The 25,666-nt window shown below is 44.4% G+C and overlaps 1 protein-coding gene across 1 annotated transcript in view; it reads right to left on the reverse strand.

The window, feature by feature from the left end:
* The window catches only part of LOC119161898 (nonsense-mediated mRNA decay factor SMG5), a 394,369-nt gene that overhangs the window by 243,989 nt on the left and 124,714 nt on the right, over nucleotides 1-25,666 (reverse strand). Inside the window, exons 7-9 of the mRNA XM_075880312.1 lie at nucleotides 24,735-24,836; nucleotides 17,810-17,884; nucleotides 17,540-17,673 (exon numbers count right to left, since the gene is read on the reverse strand). Of these exons, the coding sequence (XP_075736427.1) occupies nucleotides 17,540-17,673; nucleotides 17,810-17,884; nucleotides 24,735-24,836 (311 nt within the window). The remainder of the gene's footprint in view (nucleotides 1-17,539; nucleotides 17,674-17,809; nucleotides 17,885-24,734; nucleotides 24,837-25,666) is intronic.

A 25,666-nucleotide genomic window follows, 5' to 3' on the forward strand; every position in this document is an offset into this window, starting at 1 on the left:
AAACTAACTTTTGTGTGGTTCAGCACAGCATAATTTTTTGTTTGGCCTGTTTTACAGCTCTTAAGTTCATTTCTTACTTTCCTCTCAAGAATAAATAATTGCTGTTCTAGTGCATGTGTTTCAGTTCAGAGCTTATGAAAATCAGCACATCGTTTCAATCATAGGGATGAGTAATCAGTGCTGGTTTGCTGTTTTAAAATACAATCATTTTTGGTTTGTGTGAGCGCAGGTTCACCTAGCTAATAGTTTGATGCCCTCAAGGGCCACCTATTGTCGGCTGATGAGAGTTTCAAGGACTTTCATTTAGTTAAGTAGTCTGCCACCACAATGAGGTAGAAAGAGGCCGGCACAGCACACATAGGAGTTTCACGGAAACTATTGGAATTGGTTTGCAGCAGAAGGCGGCCAGAAGCCTGCACAGCAGCAATTACATCCACAAGAAGATGAAGCATAGAGAGGTTAGTGAGGAAGCTTGCTCATTTCAGTGGAGTGTATGTTTTGTCATGCATGCGCTTCATAACCTGTTTCAAATTTGGCCACTTCAGTGTCCTGTTTATGAGCACAGCTACAAGTAATATTTCCAGCCACCGAATTTCCAGCCATCGGCACACTTAACTTGAATGATTCGACGCAGCTCCTTCACTTGCTTTGACTGATGCCAGTGCTGCCAAGTGATGGGCTGTGCATGTTTGCTGCGCCTTGTAGTATAGATGAAGCGGGGGTTGATGTGAATAGTAAGTTTTTGTTTCGTGTCTGCCTGACTGGTGGGTTCAATGCGCTCAATTAGCAAGTCCATTTCTGCCACGTTTCGCTCATGAAATGTTCCACGAATCATCAAAAAATTCATTGCCATACGCTTGACTCTGCAATGAACTATTGTGTGTGACGGCTAACACACCATTCGTTTTCGAAATTGCAGTTGGTTCTTTAACGAAGTAATATATTTCTATAGAAGATCAACTGCTTGCTCACCACATTTCAGATTTATTTATTGTAGAATATTTTCAAGTGCTATGAATGTGCCTTTCCTCCATTTTTCCAATACTTTTCTTTTTTTAGGAGCAGCTGCAATTTCAAAATAGAAAATTGCAGTAGTTGTCACACACAATAGTTCATTGCTGAGATAAGTGTTGGCAATGAATTTCATGGATTCGCGTAACAATATCCACGAGCAAAATGTGGCAAAAACGAATCTGCCAAGTGTGTTTTCGACCCGCCAGTTAGGCACAAGTGAGCTGAATATTTACTGCAGAAATCAACCCGCTCTTCATCTATTATTTGTTGCAGTAAACAAATCATGTCCAACACTTGACAGCGTAAGCATCAGTCGAAGCAGGCTCCATGTGATGGAGTAAAACTGATGCTGCATAGCCGTCAGCACCTTTAACTTTAACGCTCCGACGCGTGGCCTCGGCTCACTTGGACGGAGGTCAGCGCCACCAAGTGTTGCAAATGATATGCTCTGCAGTTAGAGATAGGTGTTTCGCGCGTTGGTTTCATTAGTAAATTTCTGTTTCCAGACTGCCTGATCGGTGGGCCGAATGCACTTGGCATCATTTCGCATCCTGTTTTCGCCACGTTTCGCTTGTGGCTAAGTTATCGTGTGCACCCATGACATTTGTTTTCTTATTCCTTTATCGACAAAGAATAATTGTCTGCGACAGCTTACGCACCTTTCATGATTGAATTGGCAGCTGCTGCTCAAAAGATATTGCACGTGTAAAGAACAGAGCAAATGCTTACTCAAAGTGTTTGCAAGAGTTGCAATGCAAAATAAATCTGAAATGCAGTAGCGTTGTTTATGTTCTGATTCAGGGATTTTCAGACAGCGTGAATTGAACTGCTGTCGTAATTTAGAGCGAGCGTTCCTGCTCGGCTTGCGCTGCACGTAAGATGTGGTCTTAGGGCACAACATTTGAATGGGTAACAATATCTGGGCTTAAGGGTGCCAGTATCACGATTCCAATTCAAAAGAAAATGGCAGTTTAAGTTTTTTATGCGATACCTACGCACAAAAATCGCTTTGCTTAGGCTGTGTTCATCCGCCTTTCTTGCCGAAAATACGCACAAACATTGCACTCCATACGACATCTTCCGTGCAGCGTGAACCAAAAAGAAAGGCACACTCTAAGAACAGTTCAATTGACGCTGTCTGAAAGTCATTGAGTTAGAACATGAACAATGCCACCACATTTGAGATTAATTTATTTTCCGAATCTTACAAACGCCATGAACATACGTTTTCTCTGCCATTTATACATGCGATTCCTTGCTGCGAATTCAAACTCATAAGGTTGGTAAGCTGCCGCACGCAATGGTTTACTGTCGAGACAAGCATAGCACAAGCAACGCCATGGGCGCACGCAACAATGTAGCCACGAGAGAAACGCGGCTAAAACTGGATACAAAGTGAGGATACAAAACTGGATACAAGCTGCTCATGGCTGTACATGGTTGATGAGGGAAACGATGAAAGGCATTGCTACTCTGCATTTTGTCAATAATTGCGTATAGAAATATTTGGTATTGTTGAAACTTAGGTGGCATCTACTTGTTGCATGTTATCCATTGTCTGTAGGGGTCTGCAGAAGAAAACCTCAACTGGGATCCATGATTATACTGACACCAGCCGTTTCTGTTTCATGATGTGTGAGCCTTCGCTTAGTCACGGTTTGTTTGAACGATAGTCCTACTTTTAAAAATGTGTTCCTCAATTGGGTGGGCTTTATGAAAAGCACATACGATTTCTTGCAAATGCATATTTACTGCTAGTGCTTTCTTAGTGAGCTTTTAATAAACTGTCGTTGTTAAGCGATAGACATTTCTTAATGAACAGAAGTGAGCAATTTTTCGTCCCTTTGGTATGAAACATTAAATGAAGCTTCCACCCCTGCCTTGCAGGCTTGAACCAGCGCTTTCGTGAGTCAATCTTATTATGCCCGTAGCGTAGCCCACCAAACCGTGAAGCAATTAAAAAAATGAAGGGTGACTGTAATGGCACAGCACATATCTATGTTGGAACCTGCATTTTCTCAAAGCAATGCAATTGCTACCTTAGCCTGTGGAGCTGCTTTGCTGCAGAGTGAAAATGCATGAAGGCACCGCATATAAAAATCTAAAGGGGCTGCGATCGATTGGGCATTGACTGTTGCGTTCGAGAAGTTCTAATAGTAAAGCTTTCAGTAGAAAATATTCAACTAGCAAGTGCTATTTGAAAAAATATTTAAAACTTCGAATTGTGCTCACTGTTTTTTTCTAAAAGTCAGAGTACAAATCTGCGACAAACATATTTAACTTAGTTTATCAAATTGGGCAACTTTGTAATAAATGGTTCGTCTTTTCCATACCCTTGAGTGGCACCTAAAGCCTTGTGGAAAAGAATAGGAAGCAACGCAGGTCAGCTCAAGGATCAAGCTTAGATGGGAAAAGAAAAAATATAGAGAAGTCTTTTTCAGTCCTACACTACTGCGGAAGCCTGCTGTTTTTGCCCTTGGGCACGAAAAAGTGCATGTTTTCATCCAGAATGCATTTAATTACGTAATGAGAAGGAATGCACGAGAAACCCTCGTGCAAAAACACAATAGCGAGGTTTTTTACGAAACTACACCAGTCCAGGTTATCCTGAAACACACCAGCCCGGGTCTTGCTAAAACACACCAGTCCGTGTCACACCAAAAACAGCCGCCTTATACACCAGATCAACCGGATACGCCAGAAACCGTGTCTGCATTCCCGCTCTGGTGTGAACAGGAAAAACACACCAGACACGGCCTGGTGGATTTTTCGACTGGGGCCCAATATTTTACATCATCAAAAAAGGAGAAAACAGTTTTCAAACCATGACGTGCGCACAAAACGCCTATTTTCTATTTCCGTCTAAAGACCTCATTTATGTCCTTATGGGACACACGAGAACGGACTAGGGGCCTTCAATAGAGCAATCAGAGACGTAGGCTGCTAGAAATTGCGCGTAAAAGCTTTGCTTGAGGCTAACAGCTAACTGAAAACTATGTTCCCAGTTCACTTCCCAATTATCATAAACAAAGAACGACAGGAACGCTAAAATGCGTCGTGCCTCTTTAACGACTTAACTGCCTTTTTTACAACAGCGTTAGTTGCGTATCTTTGAAGCTTATAGTCACTCGATTGCGCCGCAGCGACCGCAGTTTCGTGCGGAGCCGTTGCACCAAGCAGTCGTTTCCTTTTCGATCCGCTTGCGCTGGCTGCACACGTGCCTTCAAAGCTAAACCTATTGTTGCTATCCCTGATTAAATCTGAGGAAATTTGCGTCGCTTTGACTGGGTAGGTGTTGTATGTGAGTGCATTTTCAAAGTTTTGTCAGCGATGTTCCGACATACAAGATCATGCCAACAGAGAGTGCGGTTTCGTCCAACTGTTGTGGCTAATGACAGGCACAGCTGACAGTGTGCGCGCTAGCCGCACGCCTACTTCCAAAGTTTTCAGCAAGCTTCTCTCGGCCATCGATCAACCGTATGGTACAAAAGTTCGTGTCACTTGCCTCACGTTGTGAAAAAGAGCTCGGACCATCCGAAATTTGGCCCATTGGAGACAGTGAAAATTGACTGAGAAATTTTACGAATTTATATCAATCAGTTTTGTACCACCGAGATTCTACGATAGGTTTGGTTTCCGGGAGATCCTCCCCCCCCCCAAAAAAACCTGGCAGACTTGGCAAGTATGTGTGTATGATTTCAAAAACACTTGCAAGTACGGCTGTGGTTTCAAGCCTGTCATTGCATTGCAAATCTTATACGGCTTATGGCACGTTCGGGTGGTCAATTGAGAGTGCTTGTACTGGGTTTGAAAGGGGTGACCTGAACAACTTTAATGTTCTACAATGAAAGCAACCAGATAATAAATACAATTTTCTTCTTTTCTTATGTATGATTAGTTCCTATATTCCACGACTTTTCCAAAATTCAGGGGTGCAGCAGCCAAAATAGAAATAGGAGCGATTTTTGGGGCAGCAGAATCTCACTTTTGGGGCACTGAAATGCAAATTTGGAGCTATACAATAAACAAAACACCTCTTTTTTTTTTGTCTTGAAAGACCGAATTAGGAGCAAAGCAAAGAAGGTTTACATTTACAAGAAAAAAGTTTGTTCAAGTCATTTAACATAACGCCAATCATGCAGAGTAAACATGAGCCCTGCTGTTTATATAAAACAAATATATCGATCTACCTCACGGAGCAAAAAAAAAATAAATAAAAATAAAGTCCACATGACCACTTTCTGCGTCTGTCAAATCTTTTGACAGAATTCGTGAATTGAACTGTCGATGTGCCAAACTGGCGACCTTAAAATTGAAGAAATATGTGGAACTGAGGAGTAGGGGTGGTGAATAAAAAAACATGCACAGTTATTTTAGGAGTGGAAAAAGTGTCATACACTGCTCCAAATGATTGCCAGTAACTTTTTAGACGTCAGAGATCACACTAGTGCTCACAATTATGTGATAGTATGTACGCATGAGTAATTGAACGAAGTTTCCTGTCCCGTGAGTAGTGCGAACAGCCCATTCCAAATCATAATACGCTTTTCTGGTGAAGGTGGCTTAAGCAGCATTCTGCATGCGTTAGAAGAAGGTCAACAAATTTTTAAATACCACTACGCCCCCCCTCTCTCATTTTTTTACAATGGGGGTGAGGTTTAGGGCACAGCATCGTGGCGCGCTTGCTATGTGCGTTCTACCGGATAAAGTGACATGCAGCGGCGCACGCCCGTTACTCCGGTGACAGCACCGTATATCTGTAGCCGGTATGACACAACTAATGCAACTTCAAGGCAGAAAAATGTTTTATGTGCCGTTGCTATGGTAACTAAAGTGCTCACCAGCAACGCCGGCGTTCGCAGTACGTCGACTCTGTTCACGCACGGAAAATGTGGTACGCACTCTCTCAGCCCTAGTTGCTAACATGCCATAGCTGTTTATGCTGACTAGAAAGTTAATATTTCTCATGAAGCGTTCGAGGCTACTGCAACGCATTTTCGTCTTGAAGTTGCGTCCAATGGGCGCACGGCTTCGTTTTTTTATCTGGTCGATTGCGTCTGGAGATTGCCCTGACCTAACGAGACTAAGCTTAGCGTGGTTAGCTTACCCTGCTTTAAGGTTAGAGTCTGTGCGCTTAGATTGATTGATATGAGGAGTTTGACGTTCGAAAACCACCATATGATTAATAGAGACGCCGTAGTAGAGGGCTCCGGAAATTTTTCCCACCTGGGGTTTTTTAACGTGCACCCGAATCTGATCCCACGGCATTTTCACCTCCACAGAAAATGCAGCCGCCACTGTTATGTCCTGTTGGATTGGTTGATGACTAAAATTGCAGGCGTGCAACGTATGTGGCCTTCATTTCTCGCTGAAATTAGCACAACTGAGATAATTTTGAGGCTGGTCGGGCATTTTGGCGCAGCGTGACGCCGTTTCAGCGAATTTCCTGGTTTTAGCGCAGCTCAGCGCGTAAGTTGAAAATTGTATCATATTGGCATAACTGACGCAGCTGGTCATCATCATCATCAGCCTGACTGCGTCCACTGCAGGACAAAGACCTCTGACATGTTCCACCAGTTAACCCGGTCCTGTGCTTGCTGCTGCCAATTTATACCCGCAAACTTCCTAATCTCATCTGCCCACCTAACCTTCTGTCTCCCCCTGACCCTCTTGCCTTCTCTGGGAATCCAGTTAGTTACCCTTAATGACCAGCGGTTATCCTGTCTACGCGCTACATGCCCAGCTCATGTCCATTTCTTCTTCTTGATTTCAGCTGTGATATCCTGAACCCCCGTTTATTCCCTAATCCACTCTGCTCTCTTCTGGTCTCTTAAGGTTACACCTACCATTTTACTTTCCATTGCTCGCTGCGTTGTCCTCAATTTAAGCTGAACTCTCTTTGTAAGTCTCAGGTTTCTGCTCCATAGCTAAGCACCGGCAAGATAGAGCTGTTATATACCTTCCTCTTGAGGGATAGTGGCAATCTACCTGTCATAATTTGAGAGTGCTTGCCAAAAGGGCTCCACCACATTTTTATTCTTCTAGTTACTTCAATCTCATGGTTCGGCTTCGCGGTTATTACCTGCCCTAAGCAGACTTAGTGTTTTACAACTTGAAGTGCACTATTACCTATCTCGAAGCGCTGCTCTTTCCCGAGGTTGTTGTACATTACTTTCGTTTTCTGCAAATTCATTTTAAGACCCACCTTTCTGCTCTACTTGTCTAACTCCGTAATCATGAGTTGCAATTCGTCCCCTGAGTTACTCAGCAATGCAATGTCATCGGCGAAGCGCAGGTTACTAAGGTACTCTCCATTAACTCTTATCCTTAACTGTTCCAATTCTAGGCTTCTGAGAACGTCCTGTAAGCACGCGGTAAATGGCATTGGGGAGATTGTGTCCCCCTGTCTTACACCTTTCTGGATTGGTATTTTTTGCTTTCTGTATGAAGCACTATGGTAGCAGTTATTCCCTTGTAGATTTCTTCCAGGATATTTGTATATACTTAACCAACGCCCTGATTCCGCAGTGTCTGCATGACGGCTGATATTTCTACTGAATCAAATGCCTCCTCGTAATCTATGAAGGCTATGTATTGTGGTTGGTTAAATTCTGAGCATTTCTCTATAACTTGATTGAGAGTATGATTGTGGTCGATTGTTGAGTAGCCTGTTCGAAATCCTACTTGTTCCTTCGGTTGATTGAATTCTAGTGTTTTCTTTACTCTGTTAGCAATTACCTTTGTAAATAGCTTGTATACTTTAGAGAGCAAGCTAATCGGCCTGTAATTCTTCAAGTCCTTGTCATCTCCTTTCTTATGTATTAATATGATGTGAGCGTTCTTCCAAGACTCTGGTACTCTTCCCGTCAGGAGACACCTCGTAAACAGGGTGGCTAGTTTTTCTAACACAATCTGTCCTCCATCTTCCAGCAGATCTGATGTTACCTGATCCTCACCAGCAGCTATGGCTTTTTGCATGCTCTCCAAACCTTTTCTGACTTCTGCTATCATTACTAGTGGGGTGTCACCTGGGTACTGCTAGATCTTATAGTATTAAAGTTATGGTAGTCCCGGCTACTGTACAGATCTGTGTAAAACTCCTCCGCTATTTTAACTATCCTATCCATATTTGTAGTTATTTTACCTTCTTTGTCCCGTAGTGCATACATCTAATTTTTGCCTATCTCAAGTTTCCGCTTCAGTACTTTGACGCTTCCTCCGTTTTTCAGAGCGTGGTCAATTCTATCCGTGTTACACCTTCTTACATAGGATACCTTGCGCCTATTATTCAACTTCGAAAGCTCTGCCAGTTCTATTTTGTCGGTTGTACTTGAGCCTTTCATGATTTGACGCTTCTTAATGAGATTCTTTGTTTCCTGGGAAAGCTTGCCAGTGTCCTGTCTAACTACCTTGCCTCCAACTTCCACTGCACACTCCGTGATGATACTCGTCAGATTATCATTCATTGTATCTATGCTAAGGTTGGTTTCCTCACTAAGAGCCGAGTACTTGTTCTGAAGCGAGACTTTGAATTCGTGTACTTTCCCTCTCAGTGCTAGCTCATTGATTGGCTTCTTGCGTATCAGTTTCTGTCGTTCCTTTCTCAAGTCTAGGCGAATTCGAGACCGTACCATTCTATGGTCACTGCATCGTACCTTATTAACCACTTCCACATCCTGCAAGATGCCTGGGTGTGCACTCATTATAAAGTCTATTTCGTTCTTATTTTCGCCATTAGGGCTCGTCCATGACGCAACTGGTGCATCCCTGCAAAGCATCTGGAGTGCTCGAAAACATTCACTTCAATGCACCATTAAACACAGCAATCTTACTGCATCGGACGCGGCAGCCCATGATATGAGAAGCGACACACGGTGAAGTCCTTACCACAGACCTGTGCACAATGCTCGCTGATTCAAACGTCTACAGAGACGTCGAGGCGGTATAGACATACAGAAAGAGAAAATTTATTATGAAATACATCCATAGCCACCCCCTAAAAGACGTCAGAAGTCATTACATTTTCTGAATCTAGCCAATGTACTAAATGATTAAACTGCTGCTTATAATGATAACAAAATCACGCACTGTTTTCTCGTCGCCCTTCAACATACTGCAAATGCTCTCATAACAAGTGTTCTTTCTTTCCAGGAAATCCAGCACCCACTTTGGGGTGCACCTACTACGCAAGGTAAATTTTTTGGAAATTCGATTTCAGAGTAGAGCATAGACCACTGATAACGTAAGTTGCCGGAGCCAGAAATATCTGCACTACAGCCAAAACAACCTTCTTCATAGGCTACACTAGATCAAGATGTGTTGAGCATGCAGCCTAATGTGCCTGAAAATTGAGGCTTACGACATAGTGTACACACAAGCAATCAAATTTTCAAAAATTAACATCGCACGACCTGCGTTGTCTTAAAAAAAGAAAAAAAAGGAGAGAGAGGGAGAAGGACTGAAGAGGAAGAGAAGAAAGCGCCATCGCCGAAATTTGCAGATGATGTTTCAGGCCATGCCGTAATTTTCTGCGCTGAACGGTACCGGTCTTTCGGTTTCACGGGCTTGCACACCATATCCAAAGACATTGCAATCGAATGGTGAACCACCATTCGAGAGAAGTGCTACACATGCTGAATTTTTTCAAGTAAGCCGCCGCAAATAGTTAGGTTTATTTCGCACAAAAGCACAACTTTGATTGCCAACCACCACAATCGAAAAGCAGTCAATTCTGATTATGCCTACTGTACGATTCAGCAAGTCGTTGCGAGAAGTTTGTACAAGACAACAGGAAGCCTTGGAGTAAAAAAAGCAAGCAGAGATCAAAGAGCAGTGCGCATGATACGATGTTTAGCTTCGCGGACGAGAAATCTACGACGACAAAAGTCTGTTTAGCTTGCGCAAGTCCACATAGTGGTTGAAAAGGCGAGAGCTCGCGTAGCAAGCTGAAAAAATTTTAAATTTGTGGGCGAGGTAGTTACAGTAATAATGATAATGTTTGCCGACAGAAAACAAAGCAAATAAGGACGCAGTTGCGTGTTCCATGTGGAGCAAACACGGCCGGCGCCATGCTGGTGCAAAGGTTACTCTATCGCTCAAAAAAATGCCCTTCTTCATTCGGTGAGCCCACGCAGCGAGTGAGTGAGTATGAACTTTATTGAGGTCTTGAGAAGAAATAAACTGGCACCCAAAGTCCCACCAATCCATCCGGTGGCTCCATTTAGGTCGGGACCAGTAGACAGAGTCTTTCTGTGACGGCCCGAGCATTCTAAAGAGCCTCGAGTTGAGCGAAAAGCACGGTACTTCGAAGGGCGGAGTCCGAAGAGAACTCGTCAGAAAATTCTGTACACACGTTGGCAGGGCGAAGCCAGAGCATGTGGTCGAAATTGTGGTATCCATTGCCATAGTGTGGACATACAGTGGCGAGGTCAGGACTGATACTGCTTGTGTCGTTGGTGTGATGTATGTACGAGTCTGCAGCTGTCTGTGCTTGTGCTCTGTTCAGATTTCTGTGAGGAAGAGAAAAAGTTCCACGTTGTAATCTACGATCAGAGGTGACTTCGTGATATGATACGAGAGGGTCTTTGTGGTCGAGGTTCTTGCAGGCTCCATTTAGGCGAGGGGGCGTACCGCGGACACGGAAAGTATTCTCGCGCCAGTTGGTGTGCCCGCTCGTTTGGGTTGCCAAGAAAGCCGGAGATGTTTCCCACGTGGGCCGGGAACCGCGCGATGTGTGAGGAAGGGAAATTTTCCTCCTCCGTCTCGTGGTTGAAGAGCATTTTACGGAGCGCAGCTGCCTTCAAAGAGACTAGGACCGCCAAAAACGTTCTTATAGCTGTTCTAGAATCCGATTAAAATTAAATGACAGAGGCTCCCGTGCAGCTTCAAAAGACTAGCACAATAGCCATTTACTCTGCCTAGTTGGGTAAGTTGGTAACTACCATGGCCACGTTGACGAGTGAGCCATGGACGTCTACCGCGGAGACTGCGTAGGTACCTCGATTCCAATATTTTGTAGCATCAACGAAGAGTACCTGCGTATCGTCGCGTATGATCTTGGCGAGTATGTCGTTTACTCTCGCTTTTCTTCATCCTTCATTGAGGGTTGGGTGTAGGTTTCTGGGAATCAGGTCCACTGTTTTTGCTTTCATGGCGTGTGTGTGAAGTTGCGATTTATCTGGTGCATAAAGAGGGACAGAAGGCTGGCTCCTATTAAGATATCGCTACCCGCCTTTGAGAATGAGAGTCGACTAATTTTGGCATGCCGCTGTGCCTCAAACATTGGGGTAGCTGTATTGTGCAGGCAAAATTGGAGGAGTCGTGCCGTACTACTGTTCCGAGGGAGGCTCAGGACCCTTTTCAATCCTGTTCTAATTAATGTATCAATTTTGTTGAGCTCTGTCTTCTCCCGGTTGAAGAAGGGGCGGCGTACATGGCGTGGTTGACGAGAAAGGCGTGAAATGATTTCATGAGGTTCTCTTTCAGACCAGCCCTCCTACTGGAGACCCTTGATAAGACTCTGGTGAAGTTCAAGACCCTTCTCTCTATACGTTTGAGGGCCTCCACGTTATGACCGCTGTAAGCATTAATGACCATGCCGAGGACCTTGATTGCGTCACATCTTGGCATACTACTTCCGTCCTTGGTGTTTAGGTAAACGAGAAGGGAGCTAAGGAGCTGTCCCTTCCGGGGGCTCTCTTTACACAGAAGGAGCTATTATTTGCTGGAAGACAGCTTCAGCCTTGTAATTCAAAGGAAAGCTTGTGTGGTGTCTAGCGCATGTTGTATGTTCTGCTCCAGGGTGCCCAGTGGGCCGCTTGCAGACCAGATAGTAATGTCATCCGCGTAAATCACGTGTTCTACCCCATGAACTTTTGAGAGTTGGTTCGACAGATCAAGCATTGCGATGTTGAAAACAAGCGGTGAAATCACTGAGCCTTGGGGGTGCTTATGTTCTCGAGGTTGTACTTTCGGCTTTTGATTTGTCTGGTGTTTCTGGTGGCCGTCCTGTCAGCCAAAACGATCTGACTTAGTTGTGGAGTTTTACTCCGAGATCTAAAGTGGAGATTTTGTTGAGGATGTGTTCGTGCCTGCCCGTGTTGAAGGTCATAGTTAGGTAGGTCGAACGCCTGGATGCGTTTTGCGTCCCTTGATTTATTGTCTATAAAAGTGCTCCTGATGAGTAGCATGGCGTCTTGTTTCGATAGTGATTTTCGGAAGCCCATAAGATTGTGGCAAAAAAGGCTCTTTTCTTCGATGTGCTCTGCAATTCTTTTGTAAATGGCATGTTCGGCGACCTTTCCAAGGTACGAAGTAGGGGAATTTGGTTTCAAGTTCTTGACATCAAGTGGTTTCGCTGGTCTGGGTTTGAGAATTACATCGGTAATTCGCTATTCATCCGACACACGATCCACAGTCTTTACATCGTTTATTTTGTCTGTAATAATTTGGGTGGCTTGGTCGTCTAAACTTCTGAGCAGTTTGTTAGTCCGTCTGGACCAGGGGCCGAGTGGCCGTTTAGCCATGAAGGGCGTCTACAATCTTCGAGACCGGGAACGGACAATTTAGTGCGCGTTGAGGTGTCCCCTTGTACTGGCGTGTTGGGTCGTCACAGGACACTGACTTGATTTATGTCGGCAGGTCTGTCTGCTAGGGGTGTAAGCAAAGTCATGGGGACTAGTGCTTTCATTAATGTGCAGATGGACGAATCTATCGAGACCTATCCGGGCGTTGTTGTTGGTTGGGTTGCTGCTGTCGGCAAATAGATTTATAAGACGGCTCCACTCGCATCCATGTCTCATTTTATCATCCGCCTCAATCGAAGCCTCGTCCCATTGTTGCGCCCTCAGCTTTCTGGAATGTTCTTCGATCTTTTTGTGTATTCCCCTTGGTTTAGACCGCAGCGTCCTGCTTCCCTTCCGCTTTTTCATTGTTTCTTCGGCGCATTCTTCGTCGCCCGGACGTGTGCGACTCTAGAATCCACGGCTGGCACTTCCAAGTCCAAGGTGATTTCTTTAGTGGCTTTTGCCACCACACTTTTCAGATTTTCCAAAAGTTGATTGAAGGTTTTTCCTTCTCCGTCCTCGCTACCTCTTATTCTTCGAAGAAGGTTCCAGTCGACGTACCTGTACGTCTTGGGTGGAGCGGGTGTGATACGGACGTTGACTTCTAGGATGAATTGGTCACTGCCAAGGTCCTCTTCCAGATTGTCCCACGACCCTTCCGCGTTTTCTAGAGACGTCAAGTCGGGGGTGGTGTCTCGCTGAACAGAATGACCTGAACGATGTCCGCACACTCCGCAAGCTTAAGGCCTTTCCTGTCATTGGTAGCGTAGCCCCACGTAGCCCCAGACGTTGTTGTGCGCGTTGAAGTCGCCGGCAACAATCGACGGCCGGTCCTTCGCTTTCGACGCGGCCGATGTTAGGGGTTTGGTAAAGTTACTGAGTCGGTTGGTCGAAGAATTGTATACGGTCAATATGCAAAGATTGTCGTCGAGGTTTCGACTCAGAGTGATGTCTGTTAGCATGGATTCGAGGCCTTTCTTCAATGTGGGGGTGTCCCTTTTTGTAACGCTGATAACTTTACGGATGAGTGTCGCAGTGCCCCTTGCTTGTTTGAAGTAGGGGTCCAGGATTAGCTTAGAAACCTTGTACCTCGAGAAGGACATGTTTTCAACGCTCTTTTCCGCCCCGCACTCCTGTAAGATGATGAAATGTGGCTTTTTTTACATGATCTCACTAAGTGCATTAGGTTAGCTTTCTTTTTGTTGATTAAATTACACTTCCATTGCCAGATGTTGAAAAATTGTGATGGGCTATCTGTGGTGTTCACTTGGCATGGCCCTCTGTGTGTTCACTTCAACTATTGGGCCTGGTGGCTGAGTGGTGTCGGCAGCACAGATTGGGGTTTCGGGGAAGACATGGACCATGAGTCCGGCGTGGCAATCGTTCTCGCCGCTCTGGGTTGAGCGATTGGTCTTTTCAGGCGATCAAGTCTGGCATAAAGTTGTATGAGTGCCTCTTTAATGTGCTGATTGGAACTTAGTTAACCTACTCTTCGTTTTATGGTGCTTTTTGGCTTTGTTATCACTAGCTGAGCCATTAGAGGAAGCCTCGCTGACGTCAGACATAAGCTCGTGTACGTCGAATGTATCGTCATCTGTCTGGATTTTGACGGCCCTGCGTTTGTTTGGACTACATCACGTGACCACGGATCCTGATGATTGAGGGATGGGTGGCGTGGTGTCTTTTAAGATACTTTTTTCTAGCCAGGCGAGAGTTGATTTCAGTTCAGCTAGTTCCTTTTTGAGTGTTTTGTTTTCCCGTTGTAGTGTGGGTATTCGCGGATCTGCCACATGCTTTGGCTGTACCTTACCTTGCTTTGATGTTGTCGGTGTTGTCGGTGCAGAGCCACTGTCACGAACCATGTTAGCCCAGGTCATTTTCTCGCCAGGACATTTCGACCTAGATCGGCCCCTGAAGCACGAGCGCCCGCTGGATTGAGAGTGCCCGGTGGAACGAGAGCACCGTGTGGAACGTGAGTGTTTTCTGGAACGGGAGCGTCTTCTGCAACGAGAAGGCCCTCTGGAGCTGGAGCGCCGCTTGGGAATGGAACCATCTACCGTCTCCGGTTGCATGTCCGTGGGGCCGTTAACCTTTTCAGCATTGACTTCTTACTCGAAGCGGTTGCGTCTTTGTCTTCTGCGTCGTCGCACGACATATGAGATGTGGGATTTTCGCTGGAGCAACGGTAACCTGTGGGGTGATCACCTTTACAGAGCTTGCATTTCGGAGTGCAATGGTGGGCCTCTGTAGCACCATTAGAGTGTGCTTCTCCGCAGCTGTGGCATTTACTTCTCTCTTCTTTGCTCTGGTGGCATAGGTCGGCCCGGTTCCCGACTCAGCCGAAGGCGTGAGAAACATCAATTCGGTGTTTGTAAAAAGAACACGACACTAAAGGCGTTCCACATATGAAGTTTTGGGAGCTCGAAGCTCATCAAAAAGTATCACAGCAGCATGCGTGTTTTTGATTCTTTTGACCTCAATGGTGGTCGGGTTTCTTTGACAACCATGCCTCTGAAGGTGTGCTCTTCTATCGAGGGGTCAACAATCTTGATGACGCCTTTACAGATGTTTTCCGGGGCGACTAAGAAGGCAGTCACATCAAATGTGCCAATATTTATGTGACTATGCCAGAGTCGAAATAACAAGTATATTCTGTACATTGTTGGGGTAGAATGTATCTTCCGATGCTTATTGGTCGGTGAGCGCAACGGCATAGTCAGAACCCTTGATAGCAGTACCAAGTCCGCCTTCGAAACGTCAAGCCTTCCACGGGGCCGCACAATGACTCTTATCTAGTCTCTCGGCAGCCGAGGCAGTCGCGAAGCGGCTACAACCTTCTAAATTGTCGAGAAGGAGCGAACGTTGAAACCATGCTTCTTTGCTGTATTTGCTGTAGTGTTGGCTTCGACCGGGTGCCAATGGCGCTGGTTCATCCCATTTCGTCGAAGTCTTCCAGAGTCCATGCCTTCTGCTATCCCCATCTCGTGCATCCTCGCTGCCTAAACAGGTGCATTAGGGGATTGCCGAGGCCTGGCACTCCTTCGAAGCGAACCCTAGCTCCGCACTCGTAGCTAAGTGTTTCATCTTAGAGACGCGTCTCCCGCTTCGCACACTTGAAGTTCAATAACTCGCCGAAAAGTTTACTCACCCGAACGAGAACAGCATCGTGAGATAGCTTGCACAAAAATGGTTTAGGAAAGTTTAGTGGATTGGTGGAGAACACAAGAAAGATGTCCGACAACATTTAAAGAAGCGGGAGCTGACATCTTACGAAAAATTTTAAAGAGTTGGTAGGTATGTCAATTGTCCACACCAACTACTTTTAATGTAGCTACAATGTAGTGATGGATTACATGAATGAACACTTAAAGCGCCTGGTTAGTACCAGTGGAGATGCACTGTGCTATAAATAGTGTGACTGAAAAACACAAAATGAAGTAGCAGTGACAGACTCCAGCTTGACAAATCTTTCTAAATGTCGACATTGATGGCTTATGAGACATATTCTGTGCTAGAAACACTTGAACACACGTCTGTGAAGAATTTAAATACCTGCTGCTTGATGATCCTTGCGAGCCTATCAATTGATGGCATACCTTCGTAGTACTTTGTACTAAGATTAGCACTATGACTATTGTGGAGAGAAGCAAAGAAAATGTGCTATATACCTGGAGCTTCATCTACCAAGAATGATGAATAAGGGTGCCATGTTTAAATAGTATGGCAACAACTAAGTGATATTTTCTGCCGCTTGTGTTTAGACACGTAAATGCTCAGTTTGGATGAAAATCTTGTCTTACTCATCAGCACATTGTTAGTGCAATTCAAATCACCTGCCTTTCGACGGATTTTGATGTAACCACTCCCCACCGACACTTTTATTGAGGGATATGCCAGCCCATTGTTAATTAGCAACACTGCGATTCCGCTGCAAACATAAGCAATAATGCTTTCTGTTAGGCTCCTTTTGCAGGCCGCTGCTGCTTGCAATATAATGCAGTGTTTTACACAAAATTCATTCATTTTCGGACACTGCTGTGTAGGCTCGGGAAGAAGCATAAGATTCGGAGGTCAGTGTGGGAATATGGGCCTCCCATGTGGGTTTGTATTTGTGCTGGTGCCCTTCAGTGAATCTCTCTTTATGCTGCTGGTGTGTCGCACCACCGAAATGCGACACGGTACGCGGCCTTCACTTGTGTTATCCACTTCGGACCAATGTTTAAGCTTCCAAGAAATCGCGTAGAAGGTGCCTGATAATCCACTTGGCTCGGAAGCACGGAGAGGAACCAATAACTTAAATATCCACGAGAATTCGAACACGCTAGCGGAAATTACCACTGCGATGCAACCTAAGGGGAGCAGATCACGGTGAAAATAAACCTTTTGAACCAGCCATGGCGTTTGTCATGGTAGCGTTAAGTAATTGCACGAAAGAAAAAGAAGAAGCCTCAGGCAGTATTTTTTACATCTTGTAATGCACAAAATTCTATTCTTTATTGAAGGCAGTTTGAGTACCAGTTTATTATTGTACTCTGTACTGTTGACGTCATCAGCCTCACTGCAAAATGTTCCACTGGTGTTGCGTATCATGTCCTACATTCGTCCTATATTCTGAATTAGTAAAGCACTGATGTAGATAATATGAACATTTAAGACATTCTCAAACGCAGACCATTAACTCTGACATTTTGTTATTCTCATTAAGCATTCATTTAAGCAACGATTCGCTCTAAGCTGTTTTCGTTTACCGAGATTGTACAATAACTGCATACATGCAGTTTTGACTTGGTGTAAACAGCCTGCGCAAGGTCACGTTATTTGAACAAACGTGGTAGGTTCATTGTCTTTGAAAAGTAACCATTGTTCTGTAGTATTACTTTGAGGCGATGAGAAAATCTCGCCGAAAATGTTTTTTTAGCATGGCATGCGTTGCGAAAGACAAGAATTGGGACGGTTCTTACCTGACTTATGCAGCATGTCAGCGCAAATGATGGACATAGTGGCTGCCTGGAAGACTAACTCTGCCTCATCCTCGGGCTGCTCTAAGATGGCAGTCAGCTGTGACAAGCACTCCTCACACAGGTTCTTCAGGCCACTAGTAGAAAAATTTTGAGCTCCAATTACTTTGTCAAAAGCAGGTAGTGAGAAATTATTGTAATAAAAATATTTCACAAAAAGTAAAATTGTAGTAATGTACTGCTATAGTCTATAAAACTTATTACTACACCAACCTGGTGTCACTAACTGTGTAGAACTTCTCGCACAATCTCAGGTAGCCGCTTGTGAAAAGCGCTGATGGTTTGCACCTGCAGCAAAAATAGGACGTAAAGCTGGGAATTCTTTTTTTTTTAAAAACAACTGACAAAGACTTTGGTAAGCAAATGTGTAAAGGGTACTATTTTTTGGCAGTGAAGTTTAAGTGCTGAGAACTCCAACAAGTTGCAGGTCAAAATTATTAATAAAAGCTAGGATATTGTATCTAAAAAACCATGCTTAAACTGTACTCACTCACTATGCTTTCCATCGATTGCTCCGAAAGCACCCAGCCCGTAATGTGGGGTCACAAAAACTGCTTAACAACAACAGAAGGAAGCCGCTTGTTTTGGCAGTCTAAGCTGCGACAAAACAATTTAGAATTTGTCAGCTAAGACAATGACAGAGATCTTTAAAACTGTGTGTGAAGGGCAAACTGCGATGTTTGAACTGCGTTTCAATATGCTATGATAAATGGGAGCCACTTATTGCATGGCCTGAAGCTAGACGTCACACCAGACTAAAGTTGAATGCATTGTACATTTTGTTATACTACAATGTCAAATTAGCAATAGCAAAGCAAAGGCCTGTGTAGCCAAGTCATGTGCTACGTCTGGAGACGCAAACGCTGCACAAAGATAACATAGATGTAGTGCTGACGTTTCCTCCTCCACATAAAAAAAACTGACATACATATTTGATGTATTGTTTCTTAAAGCCACAGAAACACGATGGAGGGTTCGGAATGACTGCCAGTAAAGATTTTATACTTCATTGATAACGCTGGCTGAGAAAACGCTCGTTATTTCGAACTGATGTCCTGGTTCCGGAACAGCTTTTTGCATTTTTCTATGGAAAAAAAACTGCCGACAATTTGAACACGTCAATATCCACTCTAAATAATTTGAAGTGGGAGCCCCTGGCTTTTTATCACTCCTTGCAGAAGTCTGCACACACTGATCAAAATCACAAAATTTACTAGTGGTGCAAAACAACGAAACAGCACCATTTCTCTGCAGATGAAAATTTCAGACGATGCACTGAACCTCTAGGGCAAGCTGCAAATGATGCTCATGGAGTTGTGACAGAAGTGCAAGCAAATAAAAAATAGTGATAACTTTAAGTTTTATTTGCATTAACTTTACCATAAACACGAATGCGTTTTGGAGCTCACTGTCTAAAGAAATACATGTCACTTCTCGTTTTGTGGCAAATAACTGACTGATTAATTGATTTCATTTGCTGCGGCAGCAAACATGAACTTAACAAACTTATCTGCCACAAACATGTAGTAATGCCTAATTTATGATAATCAATCCCAGAGTGGCTTCCTTGGGTTCTGCCCACGCAGTGTGGTGCAGCTGTCGTTCATTCTAGTACCTGTCTATTCATTCAACTTCGGCTTATTTCGAAGAATTTTGGAGTCTCCAAGTTCGGATCAACGAGCTTTCACTGTACTTGTAATGATGAGACTCGTGCACATGTGTATAACTATGGGCCATAGTACGCTCTGTCCCATGACAACTAGTAGGTCAGGAAATTTCAAGAGTGCAGTTTTTTATTACAGTCAGTCTTGTATATATCCAACGTAAATAAGTAGAACCGCGTTGATACGTTCCCACTTAAAACAATTTACCGGCTCCTACGCTCGGAGTCGTGAGAAACAGAAATGCCTCCATAGCGCTACGTTTTAATACGTTCCTTCAAACACGTTCCCACAAAATACAATTATTCGGCAGAAATGTTTCGCATTGTGGCAAACTACAGTCGCATGATACATCCTCTACGAAGAAGAGGGCGTAGTCCTAGTATTCCCTGCCCACCGAGCAATGTGTCGTATCAACGAAGCACCGGTTTGCGCAAGCCGGCGACGTTAAGAGGTGACGTACCTCACGCACATACGTTCTACTAGGTTAGCGGCCCACTATCTTTTTTTTCTCTCTCTCTCTCTGTAGCTTGGAGGGGACGAGACGGCCTGCGGAGGTTGGTTGGCATGCCGGTGGCGTCACCGTTGATAGAGGTGCTTCTTTGCTGTCTTCGCGTCACTTTTTCGTGGAGATCCGTAAGCCTTTGAAAGTGCACGCTCGATTAACACGGAAAGAGGGTCGCTATATACGAAACGTGAGACCACGAACTCGAGAAATTCAATACTGTGAACATGTATATACACTTGTCTTCCGCCTTTTTAGATTCGGAGCTCTTCTAGGACCTCGGGCTGTCGAATGCTGTTGTCGCTAGGCGTTGCGCAGGCGAAACAGTGAATAAAGATGAAAACGAGTAGAAGCAAGCGGGAAAATCAAGAAAAAAAACGAAAGACAAAAATAGGAAAGAAAATTATAGATAAATGAGTAGAAATGAAGAGAGAGAGAGAAAACGCAGAAAAAGTAGGAAATGTGAAAAAGAAGGAAAGAGAGGAGGAGAAACACACGCCAGAATTTTCAATCAGGTGTAAGAAAAAATTACTCTCGCGTGCTTGTGAAGCGCCAAGTGGCAGACTGCTGCCGCACGGCGATGGCAGTTTCTTTGCTGCAATCAATTGTCACCCCTTCAACCCCCGCGTATTGTCAGAGTCATATTCAATTGACCCTCCACGTTTTTTTTTTCAAATGCACAGTGGTGCTCTCTATCCCCCCTTCACCTGTCTGTGAACCATACACAGACCCATCTGGACCGTCAAAACCTTCAGTTGCCTTTCATTTCATTGCGATAGCAATTATACGGACACTCTCAGCTGAATTTCGCCAACGGCGTCCGCGTCAATGTCATGCATTGTATATGTATACGTATCAATACTTATGAAAACGCAAGAAAGAAAAAAATAAAAATTACAGCATATCCACTTTGTGAATGATGATTGGTGGGGCACAGCGTTTGTCATTCTCTCTGTCCATTCGTTCTTGCGTCCGCCTATCTGTGTGATCCTTGGTGCATCCGTCCGTTTGTTCATTCGTCTGTCTGTCCGTCCATCTCTTTTTGCAGCCATCCCTCTGTCTGTCCGTCTGTCCGTGCGCCCCTCTGTCTGTCCGTCCATGCGTGTGTCAGTCCGTTCGTCCGTCTATATGTCTAGAGAAAACTCCAAGCACAGCCATCTCACATCTTTTCATCATGTATTCATCATATACAAGTTCCCCCATCCAGCAGACATTGTGAGGACCGCTATTTCGGGTATGTGCCACTGGTGGCTACGTACTACGAGGGACGCACAAGCCACGCCATAAGAAGCTTCGCCCCTCAATATCTAGTAATAAAAGCACCGGCGCGCGGACTCGAACGTTGGACCATCGCGTGGTGAATGCGAAGCGTTAACCAAGGAGCTACCGAGGTTCCCCACTTTGAACACTAGACTAGCTAGTTATTTATATCTACCACTTACCACTGTTTGCGCGTATCATGGGGGGGGGGGGCTGCTATTGTGTTTGAAGCATTATCAGCAAGATGGCGCAATGTGCGCACGGTGGCTCTCATTTGTCAAAGATAATTTGGCCCGCGGAGAGGAATAGAGTGGACGATCTCTCGCGTGCCCTTACCTCCAAGTAGGGAGGATCATACGTCTTGGCTGGCGTTGGGCTTGTACTGGAACAATTATGATGTTGTTACGGGGCACACAAAGGTTACTTGAATCGTGGCATAGCCTTCGTTTGCGAAAAGGACGCGCTTTACGAACACAGCAAATTAACAATGGAGACGCCTATTCGCGTTCTTCTGTACCTGTAAGTACGTTTCGTGCGTTATTTGTGCGTGAGAAACGCGGGGAACTTTTTAATCTGCTTGCCATTCTGCGCATGACCTTCCAATTTGTTGCTATCGCCTTCATTGCTTCGCCTTTGCGACAAAGGTGTTACTTTTTTTCTGTAGCACAGTGGCTTTCCTTCTCAGCTGGCACCTTGGCGTCAATTCACTGAGCACTTCAAAGCCTTCATCCGTCGCATAGTATGTGAAAATGCCATCTTCCTACACTACAACAGCCGAGAAACACGTCGGAGCAAACCATCGCTTCATCACGAGACACACGTGCTTCCTCCACTACATGATGCGCCACTACATATGCGTCTTCTCCCAAACCCGTGTCTGGCGCTGTAGGCGTCTGCCAGCATGTTCTTGCTTCAAAATATTTACAAGGCCTCGCACATTTAAGTATGTTAGCCATGCACCTTTCAGCGGGAAAGATGCAAACGCGATGGGCCTATCTCTCCCTAATAATGCCCATGTTATTAGCCCGGGTCAAGCCTGGCTTTGTTATCAGGGTGTCGCAACTCCACCTGAAACGAGCTCCGCCCAATGAGAGTAGTTGTAGGGACCTCACTGATTGTTGCTACTTCAGGGAGAAAAAAAAATAGGGATATGCATGTAAGGCACTGTGAGAGGCTGCACGTTGCTCAGTATAGTTCGCGATTCGATGTAGTTCCGTCCACTATGGCGGCGCGAAAGCGCAAGCCCTTGTTGATTAGGGTGAAGCTGAATAGCCTGTGGCGGCGGCTTGCATCGGAGGATAGAGAGCACAGAACTGTGGTATGCGCGTTTGACGACGACTGGCGCTGAAGGACACTTCTCTGGGTTTGTCTCGATAGATGACAACTTCCCGACTTGTGAGCCGTAAAAAGTCGCAAAACTGCCACAGAGGTGGTGTGAGGCGACGCACCAAAGGAGGTGGAGGACGAGGCATCGAAAGACTGTGGCGAGAACGTAACCGGGCGCTGAACGACAAACTTTGCCAAACCTCTTGCTAGACTGGAAGCTTAAAAGAGCTTCTATTGCACGAAAAAGAATGAAAATGTGCAAAAAGGTTGACAATAGGTCCAGAAAGAGCTTTTCTTGTCCAAGGGTTAGAGAAAGTAGCAGAAATCTACTGTTTTTTTAGTAATTATTTTTTTCTCTTTCCATGCACCTCTACATGGACTTGCCAGCCTCAATTTTCGCTGTATTTGGATCGTAAGCTTTCCCGGATCGTACGTTTATCTTCCCCGTTTTTTGTTTTTGAAAACGGCTGAACGAGGTTCTACTGTACGTAGAACTTTTGGCTATATCTGTGCTTGGGAGAGTATTCGAATGTTACAAGACGAACGAATAGGTGCATCACAATCCGCACGTAACATCTTGTAAAATGGTTTCACTGCAGTAAAGGCATACTCAGCAGTGAAAGCACCTACCCACATATTTAGTAGTTCACACGTAACTTTTTATAAAAATGTTTTCACTGCTGCACAATGCTGCTGAGCCGCAAAAATACATAATAAAGAGAAATATAAAATATCGCGAAGCTCCACTTCAAGGTTATATGAAGATATTAACCATACAACAATTCATTTTTTATGTTTCAAAGCTAGATATACCAACTTATAGGACAAATTTTAAAGCCTAATATAATTTACATGCTCTCACTTGCATTGTTCAGAAGGTCAAATCTTGCTACTAATCAAAGTTGTTTCCACTTGCTTTGATGAAAAAAAATTGCATTTGCAGAGTCCTTGCTTAAATTTTCAGAACTATTGCGTAGTTTAGATTGGTGAAAACAAATACATCTCTCTTCCTTTATAATATGATACATACATATTTCGAATTCGAATAGAAATCATTAGACCAAAACTGAGATTCGCTTCGAAATAACTTCAAACCTGAAATAACTATTAGACCAAGCTCAACTATATAGAACATTTAAAAAGTTTTCTTCAATTCCCCATGCAAAATTATAGAGCTAGTGCGCACGTATATCGAACTAGTGCACAAAAAGTGATCCACTATATCGAACACTGTGTTGTATCAGCGTCCGGCAAGTGCGAGTTTCCTAACGGAATATCTATCATGTTTAGGAAGTCTCCTAACAAGTTCTGACCCTCCTTGCACAAAGGTGATGAAAAAACAGCGTTACTACACACCGTTGATGTGGTTCATTGCATAGCACATGTGAGTGGTTTGGTTCGTTTGGTGTGTGATCTGCTGGTTTTACTGCACGGATATCGTGGTTTTCAAATAGGCTGATTGCCGAGGGCCCGAAAATGAGAATGCGAAGTAGCTCTGAAACAATTTGCATTCCCTTCGTTTTTTGTTTGCGCACGATGCCGTGTGGCCCGAAAAGCATAGCCTTTAAGATGTGCAATCTTACTGTGTATATTTGGCGCTTTCGGTTCTATGACGCACATATTGGAGGCTACTTTTCTTGCTATGTGCGCCAAATCAGTGTCTGTCTGCTAAAAAGCAACAAATGCCATCACTGTCACCAACATGTTGACAGTAGAGTTCTGCGCCTTTTTTTTTTCGTGAGCAGCGGTCAGTATTCTCATGGGGCTTGTGGACTTCTTAGTCTGTTCCTGACAAATTTTCATTCAGGAGACGAACTAAACATTTATCCGCTCGCTCTTAATTATAAAAATGATGACTGAAGCTTGGAATGACGTCAAGTAAATTTCTGCTGTAAAATGTTTTCTAGAATGCGTTCCAATTATACACAGCATCAAGTTCATGTTATCCAAGAATTGGAACGTGTCTGAATGGTGTCTACGCCACCTTGTGTCGAGAAAAGAAAGCTAAGAGAAATAAACGTAACTTGACAGCGCTCAAGAAGCAAGACAACTTTATGAAATACTTTCATTCAAAATAAAGTGTGGTGGCTTGCAAAAAACTGTTTTCACCTTGTTATTTAGCGCACTGTGAGCCATGTTGGCGCACTTTACAATCGACAAAAACTGTTTCGAGGACTCGAATATAAGCCTTAAGTACGCCTATTTTGAATTTTCGGTTATCAATATATTGAAGTACTTCGCAATTCCCTTTGAGTTTGATATATCCCGCATCGACTGTAATATTTTCAATTTCCTTTAGGGTTAGGAAAGTTCTTCAGAAATTTATGGCTATGCCCGGGCAACTTGGAGAGTTGGCTGGTATGAATGAAGTGTGAGGTCAGCTCACCCGTCTTTCAGCTGACCCACGGAAGACGGCTGCTTGTTGTTCTTGTCCAGAAGGCGAAAAAGGTTCTCCTGTGCCCCTTCATATGGCTGGCTGCTCTGCAAGCTGCACAACAGAGAGAGCACGGCTGCTGCCTATAATGCTGGCACAAGAGCAGGTTCCAAGATGAATGCTACAAAAAAAAACTGTGTTTCCAAAACACACATTGTTCAAAGTTCCTGACGGAAAAACGGTTCTTCAGAAGTGTTAACACAAAAGCTTAAAGCAGTAATCAACATGCATGGCCTGTTGCTCCTTACATGAAAAAATGTGCTAAAAGAGTCACTGTAGAGGAGGGTGCCAGTAGGAGTTTGGGAACACTCGAACTTTCACTTTTTTCAAATAGTGCTCGCTGTTATACACTCAAGACCTCATTATATTAAAATGGCATCTTACACGACAATAAATTTGTTATATCCTGAAATTCGTTATAACACTACCTTTCTAACACTATATCTATTACAAAACTATTATTCATTGACTCCATTATGACCGGTATTTCGTTATATCCAGGGTTGTTATAATTTGGTCTTAATGTAATCAATTTGCACCATGCTGGAATTGAGCCTAGCCTGCCACCAGTGCGTGGGCTTTTTTGTTGTCATGTCCTAACATCCCTCTCCTCTCCTCTATGGTGTGTCGGCGCTGCGGTAGTGGGAGTGACGATCACTCTTCTCACCCGGACGTCAATAGTGGCGCTCCACTCGAGCCTTCCAAAGGTTTTGGGAGCACGCAATGGGAGGAAGAGACCTCACTGGATAACGAGGGGTGACCACGCATTTCGCTTCTCGCTGTTTGCTCCCTTTATTCAGAGTCCGTTCGGAATGCATGGTCAATTGTGCCTGCTGCGAATGCTTGCTTTTTGTTGCCTTTTCTGAACGCCAGGCAGAAGAGTG

Source organism: Rhipicephalus microplus, chromosome X, assembly GCF_043290135.1.
Source record: "Rhipicephalus microplus isolate Deutch F79 chromosome X, USDA_Rmic, whole genome shotgun sequence".
Taxonomy (NCBI): Eukaryota; Metazoa; Arthropoda; class Arachnida; order Ixodida; family Ixodidae; genus Rhipicephalus; species Rhipicephalus microplus.